Genomic DNA, 21,601 nt, shown 5'->3' with positions numbered 1-21,601 from the left:
ATCTTGGAAGCTTGGGTCGTCTTGTTCGCTTTTGAAATCTTTGGCGTCGAATGCTACGGTGACAGTGGCAGTTGCCGTCGTGTCGGATGTCTCTGCAGCGCCTAGATGTGCGTAGAGGGTGCATGTCTACCGCCTGTAGTGCGTCTGAGGTGCTGGGAAAGTGGGTGACGCCGAGGAAAAGCAGGAGCGGCGAATCCTTCACTCTGGCCCTGTGCCCTGCAACCCTACCTCCTGCGGGTGTGGAGGTGCAGATCAGCATTTTCTGGGACGGGACCGACATGGTATGGTCCAATCGCAGCACGGACTCGGCACCCGGCAACAGTAGCCCTCCTCTCAAAGCGTGTCGCTGCGTGTACGTGTGCCGTGCTGGGCCGGATTCTCGCGCCGAGCAAGAGTTGTGATATGTGGTGCAGGCGGCGGGGATCGGCAATCGAAACCGCACGAGCAGCCCCATTGGCCCGACGAGCCCTGCAAGGGGGCAGGTAGAGAAGCGGCCGTGGCAGATGGTAGCATCGGACAGCTCTCCGGATGGCTGGCTGCCTGCGAGGGCAGCAGTGATTCCTTGGTTCCAGCATTCTTTGATACCAGTGCTACTTTCTGCTCACCGCTGTGGCCATCATCGCCAGATGTCCATCATCCGCTCGGCGGAACCACTTGGCCGTGTTGCCGCCATCAATACTGATTGGTATTTGGCCGTGTGCGGCATTGACCCTGCCAAGGCAGGGCGTTAATAAAATAAAATAGGCCCTGGAAGAAAGGCTAGGCGCCCCAACGGAGTGTCCTAGCTTTCCAACGGCAGATTTCGCGTGTTTTCGTGGTTGGCAAGACTCGTGAACCTGCTCGAAGCATACGGCTGGTGGATTCCACTTTTCCGCACCCTGCAGCGACATCCAAAGATGTCGCCCAACCACCCAGCCAAGCGGACGGGTAAATTAATGGGACGAACTCAGGTCCGCTTCCCACGTGCCGCAGGCTCCGCGACTCCACCTTGTGCTCTGTTGAAAGATGGGACGAGGGACAGCAACACAGTTCCCTGCACGGCCCAGCCAGCCCAGACCAACAACCAACAACCCGCCGAGGAGGCCCTGATGGGTTCTAGAACAGCGCTGGTCCACTGTGTTGCTGGAGTGGTGGCGTGGTAGCCCAGCGGTTTCTTGTATGCGGGCAGTCAATCTGCTCGAGGAAGGAAGCAATCTGTCAAATCGTGTTTGAATCTTAACGGCAATGCACGAGCTTTTTTTTTTATTCGTTAGTCTCTGGTCGCGCCATTTTGGGTTTTGCGTCATCATCGAAAAAAAGGCTTACTCGCAGATCCAGCGGGCTGAATGGAAGGTCAACGCTTTGGGGCTTACTGCACACCCCAGCAGCCCCACGTGACTCCGTCTGATCTTTTGCGCCATGTGCACGGCAGGTACCCCCTGAAATTTGCCCACCCACCGGAAAGCTGCAGGCACGCCAGGTCTCCTGTCTCGCCGTTCTAGGCATTAACGCGCGTCAACCTTCCCGACCTGCACGACTCTTCTTACACGGCATCCCCACTGACCGATAGTAAGGGCGATCGCTAACTGTTTCGATAGTCCCATTCAGTACCATCCACGCTGATCCGGGATCACGACTTGACGACTGAGGCCGCCACCAACGGCTACACCTCACGCACTCAAACACGCAAGCGCTTAAGCATTCGAACACTCTCCTCACTGGGAGTTTACAGTCCCCTGTCGCATCCTTTGCCCACCCCGCCCCAGCTTGGAGCTTTCCCCTCCATACATGCAAATTTCCCTCCCTACAAGGAACTGCATCCATTTTCTGGAGGCCGAGCTCAAGATCTGCCGGGCCAAGGAATTCCCCACTCACATGGCCTGCTCATGGCGTCCCACCTCACCTCCATCCGACACCACCTGAATCGCCTCATCGGCGGCTAGCCGCTACTAGCTTGGTGCCTTTGAGTACTAGGTCAGCCACAAAGACATCTCGAGGTCGCTGGACCTGGTAAGGAGCAGTCCTCCTCCCACCACCCTGGAGCGCTTCGGCGCGGCACGAGTCTTTATTTGCGGAAGTTAATAGTGAACTGAATATATCTGAACAACCGTCATGGTTGCCTTCCTAGGCGTTACGGGAAATAACCTCCACCTCATTTTTTTTTCTCACCTGCACAGCCGCCCCTCTCTTCAAGACCCGAGCCTTACCATCACCTTGCTAAGATAAACGTCATGGGTTCCAGTGGTTCAGCAAGCAACCCGAACGACCCGACCCTCCATACGGATTCAGTGGGAGGTCTGCCGTACAAAGTAGGCATAGGTCCATCAATGGAGTGGATCAGAGGTATGACAAGGAAAGAAGAAGAAAAAGGTAACCCCACCCTGTTCTCCCGGCCGGTTAAATTCAACATTCACGAGAACCAAGCGGGTATTGCAAAGTATCCGGGGAATCTCCTGGTTCTCTCCTGTCTGCCACCTCCCCACCTTGACACTATCCCAGCAACACGAGGGGACCTGCTCCTCACCAGGAGGTCTGTCGTGGCTGACGCAGAATCCACGAGCGGACGTGACTTACTTATCCCTCGTACTTGCCCTGTCCCAGGTCGTCAACGGCACCCAGCAGCGATTAAGTCACTAGCTGAATGAGGTATCGAGTTCGGGGCGCCACCAGGAACCCGCCTAGGGTCCCAAGCGTCCTGGCGCGCTAGACGTTGAGGCTAATAACTAATTAAGAAAAGGTGTGGGTGTTGATCGATGAGCTGAACGTCACCGTTGTCAGTTGCCAAGCCGCAGTTGCACCTTGTCCATTCCCCCCACACCTCCTCGGCCGCCTGTCTCAGAAAGGCCGACTGCAGCCTCTGACAAGCGCCGTCTGGATGGCTGGATTTAGAGTGTCCTACATCTGGGATACCCTGGCGCCTACTGGCCAAAACGGGACCGACTCCAGCATGTACGAGTACGAGGCACAAATGCGCTCTGCTGTCACGGCAAATTTCCGACGGGGATGGACAACTGTCGGGTGCCCTGTTCTCCGATCACCTGTCGTTTCGTTCGGATGGACCCATCTTACCCATGCTGAATTCTGGATCTTTTAGCTCGACAGTGAGAGATTGCACATCCTCGTTGCTGTTGATCAAACCCCCAGCTCGAATCCCCGCCCCCCTGCTCGGGTTCTCCTCCGAGCCCTGCACGTCCTGCAACCCTCCTGTCACATCCCTGCTTTGATCCTCCACCGGGGGTGTGCAATCAAGCATCATGGTCATCAGTACCTGGGCGCTACGCCGTACAGCGTATGTGCACATGTACCTCAATGGCTCCAGGCCGAGTCGGCACCAGAAAGGTCCGCCACAGCCCGGCGGGGACACTGGACGACACCAACCCCTTGCTCCCCACTGTTATCCCCCCCGGCTCTAGATTCGGTACAGATGAACCCGTCAGCTCGAGCGCCCAGGTGGGATACCTGGCGAAATGCCAGCCCAGATCATGAACGGGCCTCATGAACCCACATCGCTTTGGTTGATGGGAGCTATTCTCGCCGTCCGCTGCCGCGCGAGGCTAGCTCTAGTTCGAACAACGACCGCTACGGCGGTGGCGGACACCAGTGAGAAAGAAGGTTGTATCACCCACCTTCATCATGCCGTGTCTGTCGCCTGACCTTGTTCGGTCTTGGACTGGCCGGGAAGCTCGGGGGAGCAGCGAGTCGTGGTTCAGACCGGCGAGGCCTAGCCTCTCCCGGAGTGAGGCTGTCGCACGGACGGGCCCTCTTCGAGGACAGACCTGGGTACCTAGAGATCTACGTGGGCCGAGAATCCTGGTACGGCCTCATAAACCGCGGGGTCGTGCGGTTTCGGGGCTCCTCGGCCGTCAAGGTCACGGATCACGCAGTCAGCGCCGGGGGTAGTCAGGCAACCCCCCTCGGCTTTCCAAAAAAAAAAAAGCAGGGAGGCAATCCCACCAACACGTCCACCTTTGTGCCGCCACCTACCCTACTCCCTGCTTCTAGGGTATGCACTGGTACCCTGCCTGCCGCCCTGCTTTGCATATGCCTGACGTCTTCCCCATTTGCCCATACATCCCATAGCTATACACATCATGACACTCCATCTTGACGGCCGTGTTGCTTTGTGTCAAGTACCCCTGTCTGCACCATCACATTACGCCGGTATCCCCTCCTCCCCCAGGCTGCACACCGCAATGTGAAAAATGTAGCGATTCCCACATCGCCTGTCCCCCCTTCATCTTGGACCAGGTGGCTCCGTGCTTCGCCAGCGGGCCGCAACGTCTCCCGTCTCGGTCCTCTGCATGCTGGTGATATCACGACATCCACACCTACTCCACTACCCTGGCCTCCCCTCAGTGATTGCATGCATAGATCTTCATCCTCTCGGCAGCCCAACCGGTAAATATACCCCCCTCCATCATCGTGGTTGTTGACGCATTGGTTCGTGAGCCGCCGTCAATACGGCCTGACATATGTCTCGCCCTAACTCAAGAACGCAAAGTGGCGGCTACGTCGCACGGGCTTGACACGGAGTCTCCAGACCAGTCATTTAAGGAAGGGGTGACATACACGTAAAAGTGGGAAGACAGACAGCAAGCAAGAATTGTACTGTTCCCACCCACCAAGCAGCATCTCCGTACTGCATTACCAAGCAGGGGCATAGGTATGTTGACAGCCAGCTGAGTCCATGGGAAATCAAGCTGCAATTCATCTCCCCCGGGTGCGCGTCTGTTTGACTTGCCTGCCCGCACCTGCCCACCTCCCTGCCTGTCTAACTCCCTGGTACATCCCTTCATATCTAGGTACCGACAGACAATACCCACCTTGACCAGCTCATGCAGATGTCAATGCCCCCTCACCACCCTTATTACCGCTACCCAGACCGTTGCCATCCCAAGGAACCGACGCACCGTGCCTTATTAGATCTGACTCTGACCTGTCACCATCGCTGCCCCCCCGCGCAGGGGTTTGCTCGCTCGAAGCTGCCAACCGGTATGTAGGTACAAGCCAAGAAGTCTTCTCGCCAATGTCACTGCCCCCCCCGGTCGTTGGCACGGACGGCCGTTCACTCCACCACCTCCACCTTTGAACCCGTCCACCAGCCTTCAGCTCCGGGCCGGGCTCTCCCCGGCCCTGCAATCACCCATAACGATCACCCGCATATTCCAAGAACAGCCCTGGTTGGCACCGGCAGCGTCTCTTCTCTGCTCGACCTCAGGCGGCCCCAGACAGGCCTGCTTTCCGGTTGGCATTGAAGCCTTGGCAGCTGGCCCTCGCCACACTTCGTGGGCCAACCACGACACCGCCACCACCACCACCAGCCGCGGGCCTGCCTGACCGGCGTCCAGTAATCAACTCAGGCCCTGTAGAGGGTGTGCCAGGAGGGAGTGGCATCAAAGACAGCTGTGGACCAGCCCGCAGGCGGCTCTGTCCGCAAACCCAGATCTCGTGGACCAAGTGCAGGCTCGAGTTCATCCCCAGAGTCCTGAGTGTTAACCGGGGACGTCACAAATCCCCAGCACAGCGCCTGCCCACACCCGTGCTGTCATTGGATTGGGCGCTTCGCCGTCTCTCCACAGCTTGCGGCATCGACCGAGCATTTATAAGACATTACTGACGGGCGCTCTGCGCATCTCAACGTCACCCACCCAACATCGACAAATCTCGCACAGTTAGCGGGTGTTTGGTGCCACAAAGCCCATCTTCCCATCGCAGGCAAAGCCCAACTGGACGGCAGTCTCCATTCATAGCACTAGGGCGGGACAACTCCTTCGACCATATTTTTTTCCCTGCGCAGCGCCCCACCCCCTTCTCCTCTCCACCGCAAGGGCGTTCACTCCCCTGACCCTGGCAGCCGGCCCCTTGGGACGCTGACGCTGGATCACAGCAACCCAGGCATACCCACACTTTCACCATCTCTGCTATGCCATGGCACTAACAGGGGTACGTCAATACCCACGCATTGCCACCCACGGTACCTCTCTCCGTCTTTCGGGCACCCCTCTGGCGTAATATTAGACACCTCCCTGGACATCCGGTGACCAGGCCCCCTGCACCTGCCATGGGCATCACCAAGCCGCTTTGTATAATACTATCGCGGGGCACACGTGGCTGCGCGTCGACAAGCTGGACCTGGTGACGACAGATTTCAGCCTCCTCCTAAGTGTCTGATCGCAGTCGGCCAACCCACTAGACTTTGCCTACCATCATCCACCAGGCTCTCATAACTAGCAATCCGTCCACCTCGAACTCTTCGAGGCCTCCTACCGCAGAACCCTTCTTCCACCTTGTCCTCTCCATTCGGGGGGGCGGAGGCGTGCTTTGCGCTCTCAACGCCGAACGACACGAAGCTAAAGACGATCCGGCATCCTGAACCAGAGCTGACCAAAGCACACACGCCGTACTACATCCCACACGACGACGCCAGACCGCATACGAACAACCTATGGGACTACGACACGACATATTCCTTTTCCCTGACGGCGGGCGCCACTCGCGGAGCGCCGGCCGCAGCTAGATCCCTGCGAGCTGCGAGCGCCTGGGTTTTGCCCGTGACAAGGAACAGCAAAGCAGTCGATATTGAGAGATCGGCACGGCATTTCCGAAGATGAGCGACTACTACCACCAGTTCCTCTCCACCATGTCGGGTGTCGGGCAGCTCCCTGTCAGCAGTCCGCACGATCCCAACCCGCCGCAGATGCACCAAGCCCCCCCGCTTGGGTTGGGAGGGCTCACAGGGATGCCAGGCTCATACCAGAGCTTGGGCTACTTCACCGGCTTTCCAGACCCCATCATGTTCAACAGCCAGGCAAAGGCATCAAGGAGCCGGCGGAAATCCACACCGGGCCTCGACCATGTCAAGCACCGCCGGACGAGATCGGGCTGCTACACATGCAGAAGCAGGCGGGTAAAGGTATTTGGATAAACCTTTTTCTTCCTCCCGTTTGGTCTTTGTGTTTTTATCGCTGCAGTCTAACACAAAGCTCAAGTGCGACGAAACACACCCGATTTGTGAAAGTATGATCTATTGGCAACCCCCACTATCAATGTATCTCCAGCCGACATGCTCCAGAAGCGACTAACACCAGGGGCGGACAGGGTGCAGAAAAGGTAAACGTGATTGCATTTATCCCCCGGATGCGCAAGGGGTAAAAGCGGGAGCGACAACACCAAAGGATACGGACGCCGATCAACCCACCAGCCCGACCTCATCGCACGACGACGACGACGACGAAGACGATGGCGACACAGACTCGAGGCTTGATACGATACCGGATGAAGAAGAGCCCGGGCTGGGGGCGCCAGAAACCCAACCCTTCCGGACTCGGGCCATCCCGAGGAGACCGAGGACGGCCTCTAGCCTGAACCTCCAACGACTAGCCGCCGCGGGTGGCAGACAGAGCTCAGAATCGCCCTCGCTTGAGGGCACACGAGCCTCCTCCCCGTCGACATCGACCGGGACGGCGGCCAGCACCACTCCCGCCGCCTATCAATTCCAGGAGCTCCCTGGGTTTCAGCGGCCTGAATGGGCGCACCTCCCACACGACGTGCGCTTCTATCTCGCCTACTTCACCGAAAACATCACACATTATCACTATGGGATGATCATCGACTCGGACGATTTCTTACGGACCACGCTGCCCGCGATTGCTGTCAAGAACGAGGCGCTCCTCTACGCTCTGGTCGGCTTCTCGGCCTACCACTTCACGCTGAAGAACCCGAGAGGGAGGATCCAGGACTTTCTCCAATATTATAACAAGAGCGTCACTCTACTACTCGGCTTCCTCAAGAGAAAGGAACGACATAATATCGGGACCCTTCTTACCATCCTTCAGCTTGCCACAATAGAGGTAAGTGGGTTCACAACTGTTGCTTGTGCAGAAGCTTCGTGCTTCCATCCTCATCCATTAAACCCCTGGAGACATTATACTCACCCACCCTCGGCCTACGAACGACAGGAGTACCTGGGTGACTGGCTCAACTTGATGGGGCACCAAAGGGCAGCATACGAAGTCATTACGTTCCTATACACGCCCGAGACCAGTGTGGAAACGGCAACCAGTCGGATAGCGCTGACGTGGTACGTTCGCTTCGACGTCTTCCTCAGCCTCATGGGAGGGTGCGCCACTTCGATGCCGGACCCCTGGTTTATATCTCTGATGGAGCACTTCCATTCGCAGTCGATCAAGGATCCGACAAACATGGCATACAAGATTGACGATTTCGCGGCTCGCCTACGGTTCATCACGAGAGAGATGTCGGTGCTTCTCGGCAAGCATTCAGCTTCGGATATCTCGGACGAGAGCTTTGCCAAGGAGCATGCAAGACTAGCCCGGAGCCTCGAGGCGCTGAAAGAGGACTGGGATCCGGTTCTCTCGGACCCGGCTTACATGGTCATGGACCTGCGAGCCCCACCAGAGTTGGATTCGGTCGTGGACCTCTCAAGGGCGGGCGTGCTCCACGAAGGCCCTCTTTTCCCGGGGACGCTACTATGCTGCGAGTGGCTCGCCGTGGTCATTGTGCACGAGTGCCAGGCGATCACGAGGGCGCATGCTCCAGCGGGCGGGGATGGCGGGGATGGCGGCGACGGAGACATATCGACCGCCCTGGGCATGCACGCAAAGGCCATCTGCAACATGGTCGAGGCGATCGAGATGTGGCCATCAAGTCCCAAGGGCAGCCTGGTCATAATCCAGGCGTGCCTGTCGGTTGCCGCGCCGTTCGTACCGCGAGACGAGAAACACCAGCAGTGGATTCGTCGCAAGTTTGCGCTGCTCGAATCTATGGGGTAAGCTGTTTCCCTTCCCACCCTGCCTCGTCCCATTTTTGTCTTGTTCCTTTACCGCGCGCGCGTCTGTCACTCCTGAACATGGGGTTGCTTGGTCCGAAAACAGCAGGCCCGGCTTCTTGTCGCATGCGGCATGGAAGTGGCGAATTTTTCGAGGCCTGAAATCTCGTCGCTTTTGGGAAACCTAGAACTAGAAGGGTGGGGGTGTGGGTTGGCGGTGGACATGGCATTGATGATGCTATTTTGGTGGCCCTTGGCGTTCTTGGGCGACCTACATACGTTTTTGGGAAGAAGTTGCGACTAACTCCGACCTTCTTGATGACGTTCCAGATACATATTCCCCCTAACCACGCGGACGCGCATGGCAGAGCTGTTCAACGACGAGGCATGCGTCCGATGGTGGCTCCCCAACGACGAAGGGTTCAGCCCCGTGCTTCAGGCGATCCGCGCCTTTGCCGACGAGCGCAACGCGACCAGCGTCCCAACCCAGCGCGACAACGTCCCCAACATCCAGAAAATCTTCACCAAGCTGCGAATAGAAGGGGGCGGCGGGCCTTTGGGGGCTGCCAGAGGCCCCGGCCCGCCGACGGGGCCTGACGCCGGACTGGGCAAGGGCAAGGGGCCGGGGCGCTGAGATTCGAACGCTGCATTGTCAGCGTGAATGATGCGTCTTTGGCATTATCAAGGGGCGCTTGGCCACGGCATCACACTCGGTTTGGCATGCACCAGTTGATGGCCCTCCGGCTTGTCTTTCTGGACCTTTGCCGCCAGATATCTTGGCTAAACACAGACAAAGGTGAGCGAGATCAAAGGAGGTCGCGCCGAAGTGGCCTTTGGTTTCGGGCCTCGAATGTGCGGTTGAGGGACGATGACGACATATAGTCTCACCCGTTTTTTTGTGCGTATACATTTCCCCTTTGGCTTTCCTGTTTTTTGTTGTCAATCTCCTTTAATAAGCCTGTTTTTGTTTTTTTTTGTCAATCTCCCTTAATAAGCCTTTTTTTTTTGGTATATTTTCGGCCTTTTTACTTCTTCTTCTTCTTCTTCTTCTTCTTCTTCTTCTTCTTCTACTTCTACTTCTACTTCTACTTCTTCTTCTTGCCAACCACGTGTTTGCCGCCCTGTCAGGGCTTTTTTTTTTTTGTCTTCGTTTTCGCCTCTTTCGGGGCCATTTATAAATTATTCACTTTATTGATTCGACTTATTCACGTCTCGTTGGTTTCCTTGTGACTGCTCAGGGGTCGGCGACACTGATGGGTGGCCCGCATGGGCAGTGGTGATGGTGGTGTGGGGCAATGAACCCGCCCTTCCGGGCTGCCACGGGCCACGGGCAATCGGCAGTGCATGGCGTGGCCCTGAACGGATGCGCGGCCGGGTGGGGTTGCACGCTTTGCAGGTAGGGGGGGTCCTTGCCCTGTGTGCTGGGCCTCTAGAACATGAGACGAAGAAGGGTATCAGCCGGATATCCGCTTCTCGCCTTGAAGAAGCTACGCCGACTTTCCCGCCCGCACGCCCCCTCCCCCGTCGGAGGACCTTGGCTCGGCCGCGCTGCTGGACCAGCAGAGGGTCTGCTTGCGAGGAGTCGGTGTACTAGTGTGCAGTGCGCGAGAGAAGAGCCGCCGACCCGAGACCCCTTGGGGGACATGTCGGTCGACCGTTTTGGGAGTGAGGAGATGATGTTGATTGGTGATGATGGTGCTGCAGTTGTACACAGGCAGGCAGTCAGTCTCGTCGGCGCATCCGCGTGTGTCCCAATAACACGAAACCGTCATTCTCTTCCAACCTCGCTCGCTCACACCCACTTCTTGCTCTCGTCCTTCTTGACACCTCGGCAGGTATCTACCTTCCTACCTACCTTCCTACCTACCCGCATAAACTCCAGCAATCCTAGGCCAAAAGCGCGAAGAGCCTCCTTTCTTCCCTTCCCCTCCCCCCAAGGAACTTGCCCATCTGAACCAAAAGGGCCCAAGGTTGGTGGGCTTGGCGCCCCTGCAAGCAGCCGCTTTGATCACTTCTCCTTGTCCTTTTTTCCTTTCCCCACACCCCTGACGTGCTGCCGAGGCCATGCGAAAAAGCCCACTTTCCGGACGACGCTCGTTCCCCACCAACCGTGCTTGGGATGGGACACCCCCCCCCTCCCCGCCCCGGTAGCCTTTCGTCCCATCTCAATCCCCCCATCCCATCCCATCCCCCGTGGGCTCCGCCCGGCATGGGATGGGTGGTGTTATCCGTCTCTGGTTGCATGCGGATTTTCGCTGCATAAAGGGAGGGAATAAATAAGGTGCGCCAAGCTGGCGTGCGTGCGTGCGTGCGTGCAGTGTAGTATGGACCTTGACTAGGTAGGTAGGTAGGCACCTAGGTAGGTGCAGGGAGACATGCACATAGATAGCTGTCTTCCAGGCCCATCCACCCATCCACGGCACCACCGGTTCCTGCCCCGCCCACCCCCTCCTCCCTGCGGGCGTGTTCGTCCGCGGGCGGGTGGGAGATAGAAGCACCGGCGACCCGCGGGCCGAGGGGATGCGACGAGAGGGCGAGGAGGAGCGCCCGGTCGCTTTGCGCAGGGCTGGCGACGAGGGGAAGTCCACTATGGCTCGTCCGTACTTGTACCGTCCGTACTTGTGCCGGTGCTAGCATGCTTGACATGGCTGGTTTGTTGCGCAATAAGCACAATCGGAGAATCTACCGACTAGGTTTATCATCTTCTCAACCCCGACTTCCTGTTATTTTCTGCCTCACCCGAACAAGCCCCTGTCTCCTCAAGGCTGTCATCTCGTTCGACATGCCGTGAGCAGCTTGCTCGAGTCAAAATTCCAGTTCCCGACTGCGAGAACAAAGCGACCACAGCACAGAGTAGACACTATATTATGATACTATTTTCCGAAAACATCTATCCGAACTGCCTGGCCGGTCCCGGCCCTGCCCTGCCCTGCACAAGAAGAGAACACAATCACAAACAGGCCCAAGAACGAACAGGGGTTGTTCCGCCGTCCAGCTTTGCTTGTCCTTAACCACGTTGTAAACTGCCATTATTTCGCTTCGGGCGCTCCGACCGGCTCCTTGGCCTCCTCTGCTGCTTCCGACTTCTTCGCATCCGTCGTGTCTTCGGCGCCCTGCGCTTCAGCTCCCTCTGATTTGTCAACAGACGCGGCGGCTTCGGTGGCCGCTCCATCACCCGTCTCTGGGGCAACCTCCGTCTGCTGGGCAAAGTCAGTGACGCTGGTGGCGCCTGCATCCGGGGCAATAGGTCCATTTGACTCGGCGCTGGGCTCTTGCTGCTTTTCCACGTCGTCATCAGGCACTCCTGTCTCCTCCCCGGGCGCTTGTTCCGTCGTCACAGAAGAATCATCTAGGTTAGCCGACACCACGGTAACGTCATCGGCAGAGTCCGAGGCATCAGCCTCTGCAGCGGCCGAGATTTGGTCATCCGGCTTGTCTACCGTTGCAGCTCCGGCGGCATCGGCGGCCTGAGCAGCGCCTCCCTCTGCTGGCGGGGCCGGGGCCATGTGCTCGACGATGACAGGAACTTCGGCAGCATCCGGATCATCCTCAGGAATTGCGGCCTCAACAATGCGCATCTGCCTGAAACGGTTCGCCACGGAACCAGCACCGTCGTCCTCGTCACTCTCCATGACGGTTGTCACGGCGCTCCCCGTTGACGGGCTGTTGCGGATGTGCCTTCTAGTGCCTATCCTGCTACCGGCGGCGTTGAGATTATCGCCATCCCCGTCCGACTGGGCGCCCTGGCTGCGCGGGCGGGCGATGGAGGTTGGTTGCATCATTCCCAGATGTGACGGAGGCTGCTGCTGCGGCTGCTGCTGCGGCTGCTGCGGGTGAGAGTCCCCTCCGGACGGTGTGAAGGCGCGGGGGGCTTCCAGACCCTCGGCCTCGGGTGGAAGCTTGTAGTTCTCGCTTGGCAGGAGGTCGTACATGTCACAGACAGTCTTGAAGAGGACGTAAAGCCCCGCCTGGCCCTCGACGGTCCAGAAGACGCCGCGGTGCTGGAACCAGGCGTGGGCGAAGATGCGATGAAGGCGGCGGAAGACATTGACGAGGTTCTTAACGGCGGCGCCCTTGTCGTGGGCGTCAGAGAGGGCGACGAAGCGTGAGGGGAAGATCTGGGGGTTCGTGACCACGTTGGCGGCCCAGTCGAGAGTGTGGCAGCAGTAGTCAATGGCGCAGCACGACTTGGGCTGGTCGTGGACTGCGCACAGGAACTGCCACTCGGATGCGCGCATCTCAGGGCAAGTGGCGGCGCTGCACGGCGGCGTGTCGAACAGGAAGCCGACGATGAGGCCGTTGCACTGCTCGATCAGGAAACGGCAGAGCTCGTACAGCCACAGCGAGCGGTCGATCCCGGGCGGCGGCGTGGCCAGGATGGTGGCCGTCTCGCGAGTGACGGGGTTCGTGTTGGTCGCTGTGTGGTGGTAGTGAAGCGCCGCCAGGTGCTCCTGGAGCTGGAAGGCAGAGTCGAGCTGGAGCAAGGAACATCACCTAGGTCAGCTGCCGTTACTTCATACTCATGTCCAGGGCACGCAGCGAGAAAAACAACACACCTCGCTCAGCGGCACCAGCGGCGGACCGGCCGCCATGTCGGCGGACCTGGTGCCGGGATGGATGCGGCGCTTTGAGTTGGCATCGAGGGCCGTCTGCTCCATCTGCTGGGCGTGGCGGTTGGCCGTGCTTCCCGCCGATGGCGGCTTGGGGCCGAGCTGGATCTCGGCTGGAGGAGGGGGACTCGGGAGCCGTGGCGAGCTTGGCGGGAGGGAGGCCATGGCTGGCGAGGAGCCAGGGCTGGCGCAAAAAGTGGCGGGTAGCTTAGCGACAACTGACTGACACTGGAACGGGCACGCACAGCTCGTCGTCTAGTTCGGTTGGGCGGCCGCGACACGGGCCAAGTGGGAGATATCCAGACACACGACAGAGCGTCGTCTCTCGTCTCTCGGGTCTCGTCTGGGCTGTAGCTGGGGATGCGATGCGATGCGATGCGATGGGTTGCGACGTGATAGATTGGCTTTTTGTTTGGATTTTGTTTTCCACCTCGAGCACTGGGGGGGTCCAACGCCCCTGCCTCCAGAATTCCAGATCCCAGGTGGATGCTTGCATCCTCTTATGTAATCCGCATCCCATTGGCCTGTGTTTCTGCTGCCGCGCGCCCAGTTGCGACAGGCGGGCACGGGCCGCCTAGTCCCCTGAACGCGCCCAGAGCCGGCAGGCAGTGACGTCTTTATAGTGGGGTGAGGGGGTTCAACGCCATAGACTCGGTTGATTGGCGCTACCAAAGTATTGATGATTGCTGCTGCCATTGAACGGGTTACCAAACGGGTTACCAACACCTCGTGAGCTGTTGCATACTACCAGGCGCGGCTTCCTGTCTGTGTCGATTCGAACAACCCGTCCAACTTTGCCCTCATTCCGTGGACACAATGGATTTCGACGATGACGAGCTTCCGCCGGACCTGGTCGACACTGGTGATAGCCTCTCAGAGGCCGAGAAGCCCGTCAAGGTTCCCATCACCATAGTTACCGGTATGAAAAGGCGATATGGAGCGGCAGCAGGCCCGATATCCTGTCCTCGTCAGGCACTTTTCGACCCAGGAGAGAACTCAGGAGGGGAACTAACTGGTCACGTGCAGGCTATCTGGGCGCCGGCAAGACAACTCTACTCAACTACATTCTCACGGCTGAGCACGGAAAGAAGATCGCTGTTATCATGAACGGCATGTCGCTAGATGTTGTGCCCCCACGGTGTGACGATGGTACCTGCTGACAGTCTTTCGACCGCTCTAGAGTTTGGAGATTGTAAGACCCACGTGATACCAAACTGCCCTTGTCCTGGCCGTCACCCTTGTTGACTAACAATGTTGGCTACGGTTGCACAGCCCTCGACATCGAGAAATCTCTCACAGTCAATAAAGACGGCGAGTCGGTTGAAGAGTGGATGGAGGTTGGCAATGGTTGTATATGCTGCTCGGTCAAGTAAGCCTGCGTTTTCCATTCTCTCTCGTCCTTTCGCCGTATTTCTGACACAACTTGTCCCACCAGGGATACGGGCGTTGCGGCTATCGAGTCGCTGATGGAGAAAAAGGGCAAGTTCGACTACATCCTTCTGGAGACGACGGGCCTGGCGGACCCCGGAAACCTGGCGCCGCTTTTCTGGGTTGACGAGGGTCTCAGTAGCACCATCTACTTGGATGGCATCGTCACCCTGGTTGATGCCAAGAATGTGTTGCGCAGCCTCGACGACCCGTCGGGCAAGGTTGAGGGCCACGAGGACAGTGATGCCCACGGGCCACTCATGACCACCGCACACGTCCAGATCTCGCATGCGGACGTCATAGTCATCAACAAAGCAGATCTGGTTTCGGAGTCCGAGTTGGACGCAGTCAGGGGAAGGATACAATCCATCAACGGGCTTGCCAAGATACACACGACCAAACAGAGCGTGGTACCCCGGCTGGAGGGCTTTTTGCTGGACTTGCATGCCTACGACAGGGTTGAGGGCCTGGACTCGACAGCCTCCAAGGGGCACTCCCACCTAGATTCGGTAAGTCCTGTCCAGTTATGCTTCATTGCGAAGACGAGCCTGACCGTCACTGACGGCATGTCTGGGCCTTAGTCAATATCGACCATATCGATACCTCTGGGCGTGCTCCAGCCCGCTCAGGTAGCAAAGGTCGACAAGTGGCTGCAATCAGTCCTGTGGGAAAACGAGCTGCCCGGCACTGGCAAGGTCCAGGACAAGGCTAGGTTCGAGGTTCATCGCGTAAAGGGGCGGCTGGTTTTTTCTGATGGTGGTGCCAAGATGGTCCAAGGAGTGCGTGAACTGTTCGAAATATTCGATTCACTAGAAGAAAAGGGGAAAGAGGCGGATGCAGGTATGGCGAGCGGTGGGAAAATGGTTCTGATTGGGAGGCACCTCTTAGGCTTTGATTTTGCAGGAAGCCTCCTCGGGAACCTGAGCTGAAAGAGTGCACGTGGCTGCCTACAGCCATGTGGCATTTGGCGTTTCTAGCGAGCCAAAGGTGATGGAATGCAGCAGACAAACAGAAGACAAACAGAAGACAAAGAGAAGAAAAAAGCGCAAACGAAGGCGTTTGCCCGCCGCCCCGCAGAGACAGCCCGGCCCGACCTGGGTAGACCATATGTGCATGCGTAATCACGATATTGGGAACTTGATCGAGGCGGGACGGAAAGGCTGGGGTGCGTGAACAAACGCACATGGAAGCTGCAGCGAGGCGGATCCCTGAAATAGAAGGCTGAAGAGCTGGAGTGGGCCGTGGAAGGCTGGGGCCTGGCCATGGGCGGAATGCCCAATCATGAGATACAATGCGGGGCACGGACCACTGTACATGCTGCTTGGCGCGGCCAGGTCACATTGCAACGAGCCTTGCTACTTGGAGATCCAACGTCGGCGACAAACAGGCCTAAAAGCCATAACCTCTCACGTCCCAACATCCCAAACGGTCACCGACTTCGCATAACCTCGCCGGCTCCGCCCGACGGCCTCCCCAGGACGCATATGCTTTCGACACTCCCAAATTGGCCCCATCACGCCCCCCGCTCGCAGCAACCTCCTCCAACAATGAATAGACCAGGTAGGCCCGGCCGCTTCTCCATCCTCATCCCTCCTCCAGCTCGCCCACCTGCCCCTCCAACACACCGCGCTATCGCCCGCAATCGCCGCCGTATCAATACATCCCCTTGCGCCTGACGGCCGATCAAGATCTTTGCCTCCCGCCGTCCAAAGGCCATCAAGCACCTCCGTTTGCGCCTGCCTCGCATCCACCTCGACCATTGTCATCCCTTCTCCCTACCAGATAGGGGTAGTGGCGCGATCCCGAGAGCCGATCGGACCCTCCCATCGGCCGAACAGCCTGTGGCAATTGGCGCATGTGCTGCTTCCCCTGGCATACGCAATGCGCCACAAGCATACAATAGGCAGGACCACTGTTGCGCGGCTTCCATGCCTCGGTTGTTATGGTCTGGAGGCTGTACCCCTGAGCAGGATGGGCTTTTGGCTGAGGCCGCGACTGCGACCCCACTGCTTGCTGGATACGCACAAATGGAACCTCTGGCGCTCGTGTCTCGTTGCCCACCGTTCAAAACGACCGCTATTAATACGAACACGCAACTGCACCGATTTGGATGGAATAACCACTAACAGCAACTTGGTGCGTTCAGGAGCAGTACCCCAATCCCTCCGCGGGATGCCAGGAGGCTTTGGAGGCCAACCGCAACAACCGCAACAACCTGGCCGAGCGGTTTCGAACCGGTTACCAAACGGCAAGCTGGGTGAGAGATTGGATCGCTGCAGCCCTACCCGACTCTGCTCGGGTGTCCAAAAAATGGGATGGAAAATGCTGATGTGGTGGTTTTGGTGACATGTTTCCAGGCGGGAATGGCTCTGGCTGGGCATTTGGTGCTGGTATCCCTATGAGCAGCGGTGGGCTGCCAAACCCGTCACGGCAGCTAGGCGGTAACGTCAGTTTTGCGCAGAGCTTGAGCGGGTCGCAACCTGCCACGCCACTCGACCTCTCGTATGTTTGCCCTGCCTGCGCAATGCCTTGGATTATCCCTCGCCTTCCCCCCTCTCCACACAGCAATAGCCACAGCCCCTCGTATTTCCAGCGCGCACCTTCTCTCTTACTACCCAGCGGATCCAGCCTGGAAAATCCCCAAGACGGGATCTCTGGTCAAGGCATCAAATTCGGGTGTGGCCTCTGCTGTCAGCAAGCCCTCGAAGCCCTCAAACCTTGGGATTATTGAACTGTGGTCTGCTATGCATCTTTCGCCCACTCGCAAGCCAAAGTCGGCTGCGGCCTCGTCGGGTGATGTGGACGGGTACTAGAATGCTCCTCTATATCCGATAATACCACCCCTCGGCTCCCTCTCACATTCCGCTCACTTACCAGGCTCATGCCACAGTGCTTTGCTCTTTCCCCAACCATTCTTCCTGGGACAACACTAACCCATCGAACTTTCCAGCGAGTTTCCGTCCTTGTCAGGCAACTCCCAACTGCCCAACCCATCCCAGTCGACCATGTGGTCAACAGGCGGGTCGAGAAACCTGGGCGGCCCCGCTGGCGTCCAGCGCAATCAACCAACGCCTTTGTTGGCACAACAAGCCAGCCAGCAGGACGACCTTTTTACTCCGAGCTCACGTTTGCCTGCCGATCAAGCCTCTTTTCGGTTCGGGGGCCAAGGGAACATGGGCCAAGCAGCACAATCCCAACCCGGAGCCGTCGAGGAGTTCCTGCCATTGAATCGGAATCCAAACGGCGAGATCGGCCGCGAGCGTGGCGGCCCCAGCCTCATGTCTAGTCTAGGATTTGCCGCCCAAGGAGGCGGTAGCAGCACACCATCCTCGGCCCAACCGTCAAGCAGGGCTGGAAACGGGCTTCTAAGCGCACTCTCTGCCAACACCAGAGCGGCGGAAGCCCGCTCCCCTGTTGGTGAGTGGCCTCACCCGGCCTCGCAGATAGGCCTCGCATATAGAAGAGGTCTTCTCATAGGCATGATTTGCAACCGTGCTGACAGCTCGCCCCGCTAGGAACCCGGCCAGTCGAGTCTCGGAACTTGGCTGCCGATGAGGACTCGCGCCAAAAGACATCTACCCCACGAGATGGCGGAGTGACGTCGCAGAGCTCAACCATGGATGGCCTAGCATACCAATCGGACAACCGTCACCCCCTTGGGGCCATCGGCGGCAGCGCTCCTGCTGGCAAGGCCAAGGAGGAGGAGGAGGTAGAACAGACGCCGCCGGTGCAAGATCCGCTTGGTGGGATGCCTGAAGCAGACAAGTGGGGCATCAAGGGCCTTCGCTATCTCATGAACACCTACCCCGACTACAACGCCTTGGTGTCTGGGATTGACTACACCAGCATGGGCCTCGATACGGCTCTTAGGAACTCCGAGTACGTTGCACATTGGCCCGAGCTTATACGATACCACTGGACGAGGCCTGAGCCCTGCTAACTCTGAACCATCAACTCGGCCAGGCCGATATCCGAACAGGTCTACTCGGCATTTGATGACACGCCCCCAAGGCCGTCGATACCGAAGTTCCGGCTACCCGACTGCTACAAGGTCACCAATGTGCAGACCATCGAGAATAAGATCCAGGGTTTCAACGAGGAGACTTTGATGTGGATCTTCTACTCGTCTCCAGGCGACCAGCAGCAACAACTAGCCGCCATGGAGCTGTCAGTTACATAGCCTACTCGGCCCTGGCCACTGTAGATTCCTTGGTCAACTGACAGTGTTATCGTTATAGGAACAACCGCAACTGGAGGTGGCACAAGAAGCTTCAGATATGGCTCACAAAGGACGAGCACATGATGCCGCAAGTGATTAGCCCCACCCACGAGCGCGGGTATTATCTTGTGTGGGACACCACCCGGTGGGCCAAGGATAGGGTGAGTTCTTGTCTGTCCCGGCTGATTAGTGGCCACCGCATTTCGTCGAGGCTTTTCAGGATACTGCTGACTTTCGGGTGTGGCTGCATCAGCGCGAGCTGTCGCTCGACTACAACGACCTGGACACGAACACCATGGCTGTCAGCCTAGGTGCCTGAATATTCATTGCCAGTATTTCTCCATGAACAGGCCGTGCTTGTGCTTCTCTAGGCAACGAGGGAACCACTCGGATGCCTGAGGTATCTATCTCTAGGTGCCACGGCCATCTCTCACGGGGCTATTCTCGAACAGCGCTTGAGATTTGGCGAGAGGCAAAACTTGGTTGGCGCAGGTAGCGGCATGGTAAGCCCTAACTAGCTTTCGATGCCAAATGGTGCTTTGAGCATGGCTTTCGAGGTCCGTTTGACTGGCCCAGAACTGGGCCAGGGACCAAATATACTCCGACCATGGTATTACTTTTACCACCGATTTCTGCGCTGCCCAACATAGCTAAGCATTTTTGTGCACCGTCACGTAGTGAGTGAAGGCGTTATGGAGCGAAGCCAGAGGTTTTGTCAGGCTGGATCGAACTTGCAACATGAACACAAGCCCCGCTTCCTAACGGATACTCAGGTTGCACGACGAGCAGATTCAGGAACCAAATTGAACGCGGAATACAGGAAGAGTATGAATGTGGTTTTACAGAAGCGCAGGAGAAAAGAAAGCTATCGGTTATTCTATTGCTTTCCCTCATCCTTGAGTGGGGTTTGTTTGTTCGTTCGATGGTAGTGACAAGAGCGACTCACTTCATCAGCCACTTGGCAACGCCCTATCGGTGGGCCGGGTTAGGTGAGCTGGCTGGGGTCGATGGTTTGGAGCACATGCAGCAAGCGGGCATGCATGCACATGGAAATCAATCTCCATGCACCAACCTGAGCAAATCCAACGACATTTTTGACCGCTCCGCTCTCCGCGCGCCACGCCACCTCTTCGCATCCCCACCACCGTGCCACCCAATCAACCTACCTAGCCCCAGCCGGAGATAGCTAGCATGGCGAACTGAGAAGCCTGCGGTTTTGATAATTCATCTTGTTTTTTTTTCCTTGTTGGCGTTGCTGTTGTTGGAATTTTGTTTCTGTTGTCTTCTTGATTCCTCCTTTTTTTTCGCAGTCGACAAATCAAAAAGAATACGTGTCCAAAGAGCCCCCAAAGACGATCCGACCCTACCAACACGTGTGCGCGCGCGCTCGCACGCACACACGCCCAACCCCTCAGCAGGACTCTACGAGAAGCCAAAGCCGTCCGTCCGTCCGCCCCCGGCCGGCGCCGTCCTCGTCTCCTTGCCCGACCGAGCCGCGCATGAGCTCCGGGAGCCTCGGCTTGATATACCGACCCACATAACCTACCCTCCCTACCTACCCTAGGTACCTTATCCGTCCGTCCCGGGCAAGAGGGGTGTGGGTGGCAAAGACACAACATCAGCCCGACAAAGCCAGATATCGCCCACCCACCCACTCACCCACCCAACCAACCAACCAACCAACCCCTCCGCGACCATGGCGAACGAGCAGATAAACGTGCCGTCCCTGATCCTGGTCCTGGTCTTCTCGGGCCTGGTGCTGCGGTACTTCTTCTCGTCGCCGGGCGGCGGCGGCGAGGGCGGCAGCGGCGGCAGCCAGTCCGGGTCGGCGGCCACGACGGGCGCCGGCGCCAGGAGAGGAGGCGGCAACAACGGCCCCGTCTCGCGCGAGCGGGAGGCGGCCGTCGAGAGGATACAGCAGATGTTCCCGCAGGTCGACCGGCGCACCGTGCTATGGGACCTGCAGCGCAACGGCGGCAACCTGACCGCCACGACGGACCGCATCCTGGCCGGGAGGCTGGAGACGGTGAGTTTTTCTTCTGTTGTTATTCCTTCGCCGTCCTTTTGTGTAGTGGTCTCAACTACGGCCTTTTCCCCTCCTTTCTTTTCTTCTTCTTTTTCTTTTTCTTCTTCTTTTGATAAACTAACAAACGCTTCCACAAACCAGCCGCCCGTTTCCTTCCAGCCGCCCCCTTCCCCCACGCCGCCGCCCTCAGCCCCTGCGGCTCCCTCCGCCGCGGCCGGCGCGCAGCCGGACCTAATTACGAGATACAACCTCCACGACAAGGTCGCGACGTCCTCCTCACCCGCCGAGGACGCCGCCGGCAGCGGCAGCGGCGGCAAGGGCGGCAAGGCGTGGAGCTCGAGCCGCGACGAGCGGCAGGCGCTACTGCAGAAGAGGAGAGACGACATGATCCTCGCGGCCAGGAGGAAGATGGAGGCCAAGCTAGCTGCCGAGAAGGCTGCCGGCGGCTCCGCATGAAAGAGCGAAAGAGAGAGAGAGAGAGAGAGAGAGAGAGAGAGAGAGAGAGAGAGAGAGAGAGAGAGAGAGAGAGAGAGAGAGAGAGAGAGAGAGAG

At 58.1% G+C, this 21,601-nt stretch overlaps 8 protein-coding genes across 8 annotated transcripts; 5 read left to right on the top strand and 3 right to left on the bottom strand.

The window, feature by feature from the left end:
• Positions 1-122: 122 nt before the first annotated feature.
• GGTG_02838 (hypothetical protein) lies at positions 123-731 on the top strand (the record flags this gene model as incomplete). The annotated part of the gene is made up of 2 exons (XM_009220614.1): positions 123-281; positions 627-731. The coding sequence occupies 2 exons, from the start codon at positions 123-125 to the stop codon at positions 729-731; spliced, it is 264 nt and encodes an 87-aa protein (XP_009218878.1).
• Positions 732-1,301: 570 nt separating this feature from the next.
• GGTG_02837 (hypothetical protein) lies at positions 1,302-1,803 on the bottom strand (the record flags this gene model as incomplete). The annotated part of the gene is made up of 2 exons (XM_009220613.1): positions 1,302-1,444; positions 1,527-1,803. The coding sequence occupies 2 exons, from the start codon at positions 1,801-1,803 to the stop codon at positions 1,302-1,304; spliced, it is 420 nt and encodes a 139-aa protein (XP_009218877.1).
• A 2,772-nt stretch (positions 1,804-4,575) lies between these two features.
• Positions 4,576-9,822, top strand: GGTG_02836 (hypothetical protein). The gene is made up of 6 exons (XM_009220612.1): positions 4,576-4,642; positions 4,782-6,892; positions 6,969-6,996; positions 7,078-7,829; positions 7,938-8,767; positions 9,098-9,822. The coding sequence occupies exons 2-6, from the start codon at positions 6,587-6,589 to the stop codon at positions 9,399-9,401; spliced, it is 2,220 nt and encodes a 739-aa protein (XP_009218876.1). The 5' UTR covers positions 4,576-4,642; positions 4,782-6,586; the 3' UTR covers positions 9,402-9,822.
• A 1,300-nt stretch (positions 9,823-11,122) lies between these two features.
• Positions 11,123-11,598, bottom strand: GGTG_02835 (hypothetical protein; the record flags this gene model as incomplete). The annotated part of the gene is made up of 1 exon (XM_009220611.1): positions 11,123-11,598. The coding sequence occupies exon 1, from the start codon at positions 11,411-11,413 to the stop codon at positions 11,123-11,125; it is 291 nt and encodes a 96-aa protein (XP_009218875.1). The 5' UTR covers positions 11,414-11,598.
• A 7-nt stretch (positions 11,599-11,605) lies between these two features.
• GGTG_02834 (hypothetical protein) lies at positions 11,606-13,806 on the bottom strand. The gene is made up of 2 exons (XM_009220610.1): positions 13,324-13,806; positions 11,606-13,242 (listed from the first exon to the last, which is right to left on the bottom strand). The coding sequence occupies exons 1-2, from the start codon at positions 13,540-13,542 to the stop codon at positions 11,797-11,799; spliced, it is 1,665 nt and encodes a 554-aa protein (XP_009218874.1). The 5' UTR covers positions 13,543-13,806; the 3' UTR covers positions 11,606-11,796.
• Positions 13,807-14,015: 209 nt separating this feature from the next.
• On the top strand, positions 14,016-15,881 carry GGTG_02833 (hypothetical protein). Its single transcript, XM_009220609.1, has 6 exons — positions 14,016-14,296; positions 14,404-14,487; positions 14,558-14,569; positions 14,650-14,746; positions 14,813-15,314; positions 15,387-15,881. Exons 1-6 carry the CDS (start codon positions 14,194-14,196, stop codon positions 15,732-15,734), a joined length of 1,146 nt encoding a protein of 381 aa, XP_009218873.1. The 5' UTR covers positions 14,016-14,193; the 3' UTR covers positions 15,735-15,881.
• Positions 15,882-16,175: 294 nt separating this feature from the next.
• On the top strand, positions 16,176-20,204 carry GGTG_02832 (hypothetical protein). The gene is made up of 8 exons (XM_009220608.1): positions 16,176-16,365; positions 16,952-17,062; positions 17,163-17,307; positions 17,756-18,222; positions 18,321-18,684; positions 18,769-18,972; positions 19,044-19,185; positions 19,278-20,204. Exons 1-8 carry the CDS (start codon positions 16,290-16,292, stop codon positions 19,341-19,343), a joined length of 1,575 nt encoding a protein of 524 aa, XP_009218872.1. The 5' UTR covers positions 16,176-16,289; the 3' UTR covers positions 19,344-20,204.
• On the top strand, positions 20,156-21,588 carry GGTG_02831 (hypothetical protein). Its single transcript, XM_009220607.1, has 2 exons — positions 20,156-21,050; positions 21,192-21,588. The coding sequence occupies exons 1-2, from the start codon at positions 20,721-20,723 to the stop codon at positions 21,504-21,506; spliced, it is 645 nt and encodes a 214-aa protein (XP_009218871.1). The 5' UTR covers positions 20,156-20,720; the 3' UTR covers positions 21,507-21,588.
• Positions 21,589-21,601: the final 13 nt, after the last annotated feature.

The sequence above is a fragment of the Gaeumannomyces tritici genome, assembly GCF_000145635.1.
Source record: "Gaeumannomyces tritici R3-111a-1 unplaced genomic scaffold supercont2.2, whole genome shotgun sequence".
Taxonomy (NCBI): domain Eukaryota; kingdom Fungi; phylum Ascomycota; class Sordariomycetes; order Magnaporthales; family Magnaporthaceae; genus Gaeumannomyces; species Gaeumannomyces tritici.
This window is presented reverse-complemented; position numbering and strand designations above follow the sequence as displayed.

Excerpts from the sequence above, each read along its gene's own strand:
- GGTG_02836 (XM_009220612.1), top strand. The coding sequence starts at position 6,587 with ATGAGCGACTACTACCACCAGTTCCTCTCCACCATGTCGGGTGTCGGG. Across the intron at positions 6,997-7,077 it reads AACACACCCGATTTGTGAAA|GGTGCAGAAAAGGTAAACGT; the intron begins GTATGATCTATT and ends AGGGGCGGACAG. Across the intron at positions 7,830-7,937 it reads TTCAGCTTGCCACAATAGAG|GAGTACCTGGGTGACTGGCT; the intron begins GTAAGTGGGTTC and ends TACGAACGACAG.
- GGTG_02834 (XM_009220610.1), bottom strand. The coding sequence starts at position 13,542 with ATGGCCTCCCTCCCGCCAAGCTCGCCACGGCTCCCGAGTCCCCCTCCT. Across the intron at positions 13,243-13,323 it reads CGCTGGTGCCGCTGAGCGAG|CTCGACTCTGCCTTCCAGCT; the intron begins GTGTGTTGTTTT and ends TCCTTGCTCCAG.
- GGTG_02833 (XM_009220609.1), top strand. The coding sequence starts at position 14,194 with ATGGATTTCGACGATGACGAGCTTCCGCCGGACCTGGTCGACACTGGT. Across the intron at positions 14,297-14,403 it reads TCCCATCACCATAGTTACCG|GCTATCTGGGCGCCGGCAAG; the intron begins GTATGAAAAGGC and ends GGTCACGTGCAG. Across the intron at positions 15,315-15,386 it reads GGCACTCCCACCTAGATTCG|TCAATATCGACCATATCGAT; the intron begins GTAAGTCCTGTC and ends TCTGGGCCTTAG.
- GGTG_02832 (XM_009220608.1), top strand. The coding sequence starts at position 16,290 with ATGCTTTCGACACTCCCAAATTGGCCCCATCACGCCCCCCGCTCGCAG. Across the intron at positions 17,063-17,162 it reads GTTACCAAACGGCAAGCTGG|GCGGGAATGGCTCTGGCTGG; the intron begins GTGAGAGATTGG and ends ACATGTTTCCAG. Across the intron at positions 18,223-18,320 it reads GGAAGCCCGCTCCCCTGTTG|GAACCCGGCCAGTCGAGTCT; the intron begins GTGAGTGGCCTC and ends TCGCCCCGCTAG.
- GGTG_02831 (XM_009220607.1), top strand. The coding sequence starts at position 20,721 with ATGGCGAACGAGCAGATAAACGTGCCGTCCCTGATCCTGGTCCTGGTC. Across the intron at positions 21,051-21,191 it reads TGGCCGGGAGGCTGGAGACG|CCGCCCGTTTCCTTCCAGCC; the intron begins GTGAGTTTTTCT and ends TCCACAAACCAG.